This window comes from Haplochromis burtoni, unplaced genomic scaffold (assembly GCF_018398535.1).
Source record: "Haplochromis burtoni strain Fernald_Lab_line unplaced genomic scaffold, NCSU_Asbu1 Contig_1725, whole genome shotgun sequence".
Lineage (NCBI taxonomy): Eukaryota > Metazoa > Chordata > Actinopteri > Cichliformes > Cichlidae > Haplochromis > Haplochromis burtoni.
The window spans coordinates 6,282-15,343 of record NW_024584086.1 but is presented as its reverse complement, the minus strand read 5'-3'; the positions used below and the strand labels follow the sequence as shown (position 1 = coordinate 15,343).

At 37.4% G+C, this 9,062-nt stretch overlaps 1 protein-coding gene across 4 annotated transcripts in view; it reads left to right on the top strand.

Moving 5' to 3' along the window:
* The window catches only part of LOC102312528, a 10,368-nt gene extending 1,344 nt beyond the window's left edge, over positions 1 to 9,024 (top strand). The window contains exons 2-10 of one of the 4 annotated variants that reach the window (XR_006053718.1): positions 643 to 837; positions 1,035 to 1,397; positions 2,341 to 2,631; positions 6,329 to 6,576; positions 7,073 to 7,333; positions 7,439 to 7,529; positions 8,579 to 8,671; positions 8,778 to 8,841; positions 8,933 to 9,024. Coding sequence is in view for 3 of the 4 variants with exons in the window: in XM_042217254.1 (XP_042073188.1) it covers positions 6,480 to 6,576; positions 7,073 to 7,333; positions 7,439 to 7,529; positions 8,579 to 8,671; positions 8,778 to 8,910 (675 nt within the window). In the remaining variant the exon portion in view is untranslated. The other 3 variants (XM_042217256.1, XM_042217255.1, XM_042217254.1) reach the window with 3 other exon arrangements.
* The last annotated feature ends 38 nt before the right edge of the window (positions 9,025 to 9,062 follow it).

Genomic DNA, 9,062 nt, shown 5'->3' with positions numbered 1-9,062 from the left:
TTTTTTCATAGATAGAATCATGGGTGCTTCCAAAGTTGTTTCATAGGGGTGGCCATAGCGAGGCCACTAAAAATATTGGGGTGGCGCACCATAAACAGAATTTCAGTTTTATTATGCTCTTGTCAAATATAGGTCACTTAAAATATGTCGAGAAAGAAAAGAATTATAAGTTTATAAGTTGATTTCACTAAAAATAGATACATATAAAAACAAAATAAAAATTCCTTTACAATAATTTGTTTAAAGGAGGAATAAATATCAAGTTAATGTTTCGATGAACTGTAGGGTGTCTTCCTCTCTCGTGCTCACATATGGGGCGACCAGCGATTTATTTATTTTTTATTTATTTTTTATTTTTATTTTTTCAGGGGCGGGGGTCAGTGTAAGAAATGCATAGGCTAAAATGCATATCTACAATAACTCATACTCTTAAACATGTAGAGCCATCAAAATGGACTTTCTGCTGTGCGTGTGTGTGTGCGCACGTGAGAGGGTAACCACATTTCACTCTGAACATGTGTAAATAAGGAGGCAAAACCAGCAGGAAACCACACGCTGTGATCAAGCACAAACCATTTACAAAACCTAACAAAGAAAAAAATAGATATGATGATGAAGTTAATTTTCTTCTCTATTTTGCAGAACATGCAGAAAAAAGTAAGATGAGTGTGGTTGCAAAATGTGTGAAAAGTAAAGAGGCAACTTCATGTCACATGTTTCTGAAGGAAATTTAAAAAAAAACACAGACATCCTTGTCACCGTATTTGTTGGCGTGACAGTGAGAAGAAAAGATGGTCTTACAATGGTCTTTGTTCTTCATGTACATTTGCATTAAAGGTATGGATAGTATAGACCTTTAAAGTACAACTGAAAAATTTAATTCTCACATTTTCATACATCTTTGTGTAACACATAATGTCGGTATTACATGATCTTTTCTTTATTTTCACACACATTTATGTTGTCCTTCTTATGTTGGTAGTCTTTATTTATTTGTTTTGTTTCATCATAATTTACTTTCAAATTTATTACAGTTACTCCAACAAAAGCTTCATCTTGGACCGCTGCTGTGCCATCCTCAGTGAAAGGTCTCCTTGGCTCATGTGTGGTGATCCCCTGCTCTTATAACTACCCAGAACCACAAAAAAGACCCCAGACCTTCAAGGGGATTTGGTATAATAATGATAATCAAGTCATCTGTCATTCTGATGCATCTCAAACTCCAGATCAGTTTCGGAGTCGGACAAAGCTGCTGGGAGACCTCAACAAGAAGAATTGTTCTCTGATGATTGATAAACTTACAAGAAGAGATGAAGGGACATTTCATTTCAGGATTATAATGGAAGCTTATACCGTATTTTCCTACTCAAAGAACAAAATCTCTGTTTCAGTGATCGGTAAGTTAACTGAATGAATGCTATACAGTTACACTCAAATTATCCACTCATGTGGAAAGTGTTATGGTACTTGATAGGTTTGTAGCTTGAACCTATTCGCTGGAACGTTGAAGGCAATATAATTACACAGCAAGCAAGACCCAAAGTAGGCAAAGTTCTTCATGTTACTCATGCATGAGGGAGACCTGCCTGGAGCCAAGTGTCGTTCCACCACTTGACCTCCGTCAGACTCTCAGCCAGGTCCCCCATAGCACTCCTTTTATTGTGGTTACATGAATATGCATAGGGTCATTAACATATAACATCTTACATAGGTATACATGTGAACAAAGAATACTGTGTGTGTGTGTGTGTGTGTGTATGTGTGTGTATGTGTGTGTGTGTGATTTGTGTGAGGTCAAGATGTGACCCTGTGAAGAGTCTAGCGGGTCCATCTGAACAAAAGGCTCTTATACTTAAACAGATATACGTGTGTTTGCTATGCCATATATCAGCAAGAGAAGATATGGATCTATGCCAGAACACTCTGTAGAGGAGTGAACGCACTCCCCTCTTCCATGCTACACAGAGTTGTTACAGACCTCCTAGGATGAGACATTCTTTCAATCTACAAATGATTATACACTTCTAAGCATATATGAGTAAATATTTCTAAGCATAAATGACAATGAACAATACAAAACCTAACAGTACTGGTTCGTTATTTCTATGTTTCCGGACTAAATAGTGTTATTTGAATATTCCTCGTTGATTCCTAATTAGTGTCAGCTGTATTTCCACTTGCTACCCATCCTCTCGTTACCCTGTTGTGTATATTTATGTCCTCAGTTCTACGCATTATGGTATTTGGAAATTCAACAATTGGATTAGTCTTTGGATTTGCAAAAAAAAATCACAGTTAGTTTGGGTCTTAAAATCATCTTGATCTTTCTTGTTAACACAGGTGAACCAAATCCCACTGATTTATCTGTGCAAGAAGAGGTAAAGGAGGGTCAAACTGTGTCTGCATCCTGCTCTGTGTTTCACTCCTGCCCCACATATCCACCTTCTTTCCACTGGAGTCACTCTGGAGAGCAGCATGATCAAACACAGAAGCTTCAAAATGGCCAGTGGAATGCAACATCTACTTTGACCTTTCGCTCAAACCACTCTGATCACAACAAACCTTTACGATGCAGTGTTACATACCACGGTGGAAAGCAGCGGGAAACATCCAAGACCCTTAAAGTAAAATGTAAGTGTGCACTGACAAATACATGTAGATGAAAGAAAATCTTATAAATATTGTAAAAATGATCGCTTTTAAAAAATCTAGAATACAATGGTCTTTATAGTTATAAAGAGAAAACTATAGAAATCGTAAAAGCCACGAGTGAAATTGCAACAAACCAGGCTAAGAAAGCACAAACCAACATAATGAAAATTAAGGGTGTTCCGACACTAGTCATGGTTGCTTTGTTACATTGTGTTTGCAGTTGTTAGAATTAGAAAGAAATTAGGGAAAAGAAACAAATATTGAGAATTACATTCAAAACAAAAACTAAGCAGAAGTTAAAACTTTTACAGTTTAATTTGTTACTCATATTTTCTTTTTTTATTTATTTTTTTTACACAGAATGTGAAACTGTTTATCTTTAAATATATATTTATTACAAGCTGGCATAGAACAAAGTGCCAATTGATTTGTGTATGTCAATTACTTCATATGACTAACAGTAAAAAAAGCACAGAGTGCTCATTTTTAGAAGAAAAATGTTGTACAGTGGGATGCAAAAGTTTGGGCAACCTTGTTAGTAGTCATTTTCCTGTATAAATCGTTGGTTGTTACAATAAAAAAAAATGTCAGTTAAATATATCATATAGGAGACACACAGTTGTACTTGAGAAGTGAAATGAAGTTTATCGGATTTACAGAAAGTGTGCAGTAATTGTTTAAACAAAATCAGGAAGGTGCATAAATTTGGGCACCACAAAAAAAAGAAATGAAATCAATATTTAGTAGATCCGCCTTTTGCAGAAATTACAGCCTCTAAACGCTTCCTGTAGGATCCAACGAGAGTCTGGATTGTGGTTGAAGGTATTTTGGACCACTCCTCTTTACAAAACGTCTCTAGTTCATTCGGGTTTGATGGCTTCCGAGCATGGACAGATCTCTCTAACTCACACCACAGATTTGCAATAATATACAGGTCTGGGGACTGAGATGGCCATTCCAGACTTGTTCCTCTGCATGAATGCCTTAGTGGATTTTGAGCAGTGTTTCGGGTTGTTGTTTTGTTGAAAGATCCAGCCCCGGCGCAGCTTCAGCTTTGTCACTGATTCCTGGACATTGGTCTCCAGAATCTGCTGATACTGAGTGGAATCCATGTGTCCCTCAACTTTGACAAGATTCCCAGTCTCTGCACTGGCCACACAGCCCCACAGCATGATGGAACCACCACCATATTTTACTGTAGGTAGCAGGTGTTGTTCTTGGAATGCTGTGTTCTTTTTCCTCCATGCATAACACCCCTTGGTATGCCCAAATAACTACATTTTAGTTTCTTCAGTCCACAGCACCTTATTCCAGAATGAATAATGAAGTCCGAATGTGCTTTAGCATACCTCAAGCGGCTCTGTTTGTGCTGTGGGTGGAGAAAAGGCTTCCTCTGCATCACTCTCGCATACAGCATCTTCTTGTGTAAAGTGTGGCAAATGGTTGAACGATGCACAGTGACTCCATCTGCTGCAAGATGATGTTGTAGGTCTTTGGTGCTGGTCTTTGGGTTGACTCTGACTGTTCTCACCATTCGTCGTTTCTGTCTTTCTGAGATTTGTCTTGGTCTGCCACTTCGAGCATTAACTTGAACTGAGCCTGTGGTCTTCCATTTTCTCAATATGTTCCTAACTGTGGAAACAGACAGCTTAAATCTCTGAGACAGCTTTTTGTATCCTTCCCCTAAACCATGATGGTGAACAATCTTTGTCTTCAGATCATTTGAGAGTTGTTTTGAGACCCCATGTTGCTACTCTTCAATGAAAATGGAAAGAGGAGGGAAGCTTACAATTGACCCCCTTAAATACTCTTTCTCATTAATGGTTTCGCCTGTGTATGTAGGGTCGGGGGTCGCTGAGATTACCAAGCCAATTTGAGTTCCAATAATTAGTTCTAAAGGTTTTGGAATCAATAACATGACAATAGTGCCCACATTTATGCAACTGCCTGATTTTGTTTAAACAATTATTGCACAATTTCTGTAAATCCAATAAACTTCATTTCACTTCTGAAATATCACTGTGTGTGTCTCCTATATGATATATTTAACTGACATTTTTTTTATTGTAACAACCAACGATTAATACAGGGAAATATTGACTATTAACAAGGTTGCACAAACTTTTGCATACCACTGTATGTGCAATCATGTTAAAGAACACTTACACAAAACTCCAAAGTAATTTGAAAACTAAGCAAAACCCAGTAGCATGTACAACCACCTTTGGCTACAATGACTTGTAAAGTAAGTAGCCGTTTCTCACATCATTTTGAAATCTTTCACATCTTTAGAAGGTTGCTTCATTTCATTGAGGTTTGTGGACACTTGTTTATGCACAGCTCTCTTTTAAATTGTCACCACACAATTTAAATCTGAGATCTAAATTTTGACGAGGCAACTGCAAAACCTTGATTCTTTTCTTTGTCAGTCATTCTTTGGTAGGTAATGTCCTTGGGATTATTAACCAGTTAAGACCAAGCTGCAAACAAGCTGTAGCCTCATGTTTGACTCTAGAATATTTTGATATACTGAGGAGTTCATGGTTGAGTGAATGACTGCAGTCATGCTGCCCAGATTTTTGGTGGGTTTTTTGATTTATTCATTTATTTTTTTTAACACTGCATTTTTATTACTAGTTTGTTTTTTTTAGCATTGTAGTTTGACTTTGGGGTGAATTTGTTGGGACATCAACTCCTGGAAAGACTGCAAACTTTCTTGAATGTTTCCTACAGTGAGAATAAGCTTTCACACTGCAGAATGAGAAACTTATTTGGAAATGGCCTTATGATCCATTTCAGAATGATGGGCAAAAACAACCACTTATCTAATTTAGCTGCTACTGTATTTCTTCCTTTGTGTTGTGGTTAACAGCGGTCCCCAACCTTTTTTGCGCCACGGACCGGTTTATGCCCGACAATATTTTCATGGACCGGCCTTTAAGGTGTCGCGGATAAATACAACAAAATAAAACTAGTACCGGTACCGAAAAAAAGAAAATTTATTCATAACACACGTGAAAAGACCAAGAAAAACCGAGTAAACGATAACAAACGATAACATAACCTGAAAACCGATAAAAACCCTGAAAACTATACATTTCACACCTGAGCCTCAACTCTCGCGGCCCGGTACCAAACGACTCACGACCGGTACCGGTCCGAGGCCCGGGGGTCGGGGACCGCTGGGTTAACACACACCCAAAATGCTACAGACCTGCAAACTGCCAAAACCTCTGCTTGCTGACACGATAAGTCATCTTTCAGTTGCCTGATAATTGCACTGAATGAGCTTGTGCCAAAAAGAACTGTAAATTCTATCCCTTTCTATATGCATCCTTTTTAAAATGTTTTTATGAATTATTTATAAATTCGTTTTTCTCTCTTATTTATTTATTTTTTGTTTTGTTTGTTTGTTTAATGAACAGCAACGTCAGTCTAGTGGTATGACAATGACTCACTGACTGAAAGTCGATTTAGTCTTAACAACTACTGGATTGACTGCTTTGATATTTTGTCAGTATATTCATCATCTCCAAAATATTGGTGCTTTCATGCTTTGAAATTTATTAGCTACTACCTAGTCAAAATGCATTAATAAAGCTCAGCTTTGACCTCGATGTATAAAATAAACTAAAATGCTGCACAGTAACATTAAGGGTTAAATGTTTCTGTGCAGATGCTCCAGTGAATGTGAAGGTCGAGTACCAGTCAGATGTGAATGAGGGAGAGACTGCACACCTGAAGTGCTCCAGTGATGCAAACCCTGTCAGCAGCTAGAGTGGCACAGTGAAACTGGTGCTCTGCTGAATAAGGGGCAAACCTACACAATGTCAAATGTCTCCAGACACTCAGAGGCCGTGTACTGCACTGCTGTCAATGAGGAAGGACGAGTCAAATCAAGCACCCTGAAGCTCAATGTGTTATGTAGTACAACAATGAAGAAATATAACAACAAAAGATTTTCATGTGAGTCAAAGATAAACTTTATTGACACCTATTAATCCTTAAATTCAGGTGTTTTCAGTCCCGTTGCCACTGGTGTATAAAATCAGTCACCCAGCCGTACAGTCTGCCTTTACAAGCATTTGTGAAAGAATGGGTCGTTCTCGAGAGATCGTTTAACTTAAGTGTGGTACTGTAATAGGATGTTACTGTTTTGAGAAGCCAGTTTTTGGAATATCTAGGAGGAAGAAATTTCAAAATTAACATAAAGTTACAAAGCAGTGTCACCAAGTACTGAGGCGCATAGTGTTATTGAGTCATCTGACTCAATAACTCCAAAGTTCAAAACTTCTGCTTACATCATGGCAACATGGCATAAATTTAGATTGCTGAGCAGCTACTTTTATCCATATAATGTATATAATAAATGCACAGCTATCTTTTATCTCCTAATTATAGCTTTCTATTGTCCTTACAGATCCCCCTGATATTAGGACTTCCTCTAAGTGTTTCTCAGAGGATGATGTGGTAAAGTGTGAGTGCATCGTGGAGTCCAGGCCTCCCAGCATGGTCCATTTTGTTCTTGGTGACAGAGTCCTGCAAAGCACCAGCATAGAGACAGTTGGCTCTGTTACTACTGGAACTCTGCAGACATACTTTGGGTCCTTTAAGTTTGTTCACTGCCTGGCAAACAGCACACTGGGAAATGCTAACCTCTCACTCTTGTTACCTGCTAATGGTAAGAAAAAAAATTTCAATCTCAAGAATCTCAAGCATTAATTATTATCACTTTATATTTACATGGCAAAACAAAAAATATTCAATATGCCTTCTTTTTGAACAGACAACATGCAGAATATTTTCATAGCCTCTGGAGCAGGTGTGATTTTTCTGATTATTCTGATAGCCACTGGAGTGGGAGTTGTTAGAAAATGGTGAGCTTTAGAAAATATTTGTATTTCTGAAATGGTGGTTGGAAGAAAAATCTACACAATAACAGACATTTTTTTGAGGTTTTGACAGCCAGACCACCTAAACAAGGTATATTGCCTATGTCCTTTGTTATTCAGTTAATAGAAAAAGCAGCACATAACACAGGAGTTAAAAAAGTATTCAGAGTAAGAAGCAGAGCACCATGTCTCTTGGAAAGTACAGAGCTGATTAACTATGAAGTCAGAGCTACAAATAAAACACAGACACAATCCTGTAGCTTGAAAGAAGAAGTCACACACATTCATTTCTTACTTCTGCTTTGGTGAGTTATAACAGTCAATGCTTTAGTGAAATCTATCTCAGATCTTATTTGCATCTTTTCTGAGTATCAGCACAGAGAGAAGCTGCTGCTGTGAGGATCAACTTTTCCTTTAGATGTGTGTTATGGTGTTGAATTCTTTGTTATTTTCATTTATAGAAAGACTGTTAAATGAGCAGCATAGCAACATTAACAACTAGTATCAAAGACAACTGTGGTATTTAAAAATGGTCCTTTAAAAACAGATTATCCTAAATCACAAACACACACTCTTCCTCTCTCTTCGTGTTTAGTTGGGGAAAAGAGAAAAAAAACAGGCTAATTGTGTTCTTCTTTTTAATAAAAACAAAATCCACTGATTCTATTCATTGTGCTTTTACTTCAGTAGCATTACTCATGAGAAGTATGTTGACAAAAATAAAAAATAAAAATGTTCAAAATATAATCTCTCTCTATAAATGAAACATGCACACATTGACTCCTGAAACTGCTGCTGCTGCTCTTTCAGTTCAGACCATCATAGGCTGCTATGTTCCATGAGATCATTGTAATGATGCTTATTTTTGTCACCCAACATGTACAAAAAAACTTGTCTCAGAGCTTGCATCTGAAATTCATTTCTTTTTGTTTGCCCATCCAAATATAGCAGCCAAATGTGGCTCTACTTAAGAGGTTACCAAAACTGACAGCTGTCTTTCTCATGTTCTTATTTATTTTATTGTTTTCTGCCAGCAGGGGGCGCTCAGGGGAGACGCCAACATCAGACTTGGGCACCATGAAAGCAGAGAGACCTGTGGAGCTCCCTCGTTATGCCCCAACAAAAAGGTTTTGATTCTTCATCTTAAGTTTAAACAAACAATCTCACTTGTAATTAAATATGATTTAAGAACGATGTGTAACTTGATTTAATGTTTTTGCATTCTTTCTGCAGGAAAGAGGACAGGAAGGATATGTCTTGTTCTGACATTTATGCCAATGATCATCTCTATGGCATTGTAGGGACAAGTAATGATTTTTTTTTCAATAATTCATTCATAATGTGCATGCATAAACAAAGTGAGTGAATTAATCTTGTTTTCTGTCTAGACTGACTGCGATGAGTCAATATACAACAATGTGTAGCTGTGGAAGATCAGCTTCAGTCCATGTTGTTATATGAGTCAAGAAAAAAGAAAAACCTTAAACAATTTGAAATATTAATTGTTTATTTCTCTCT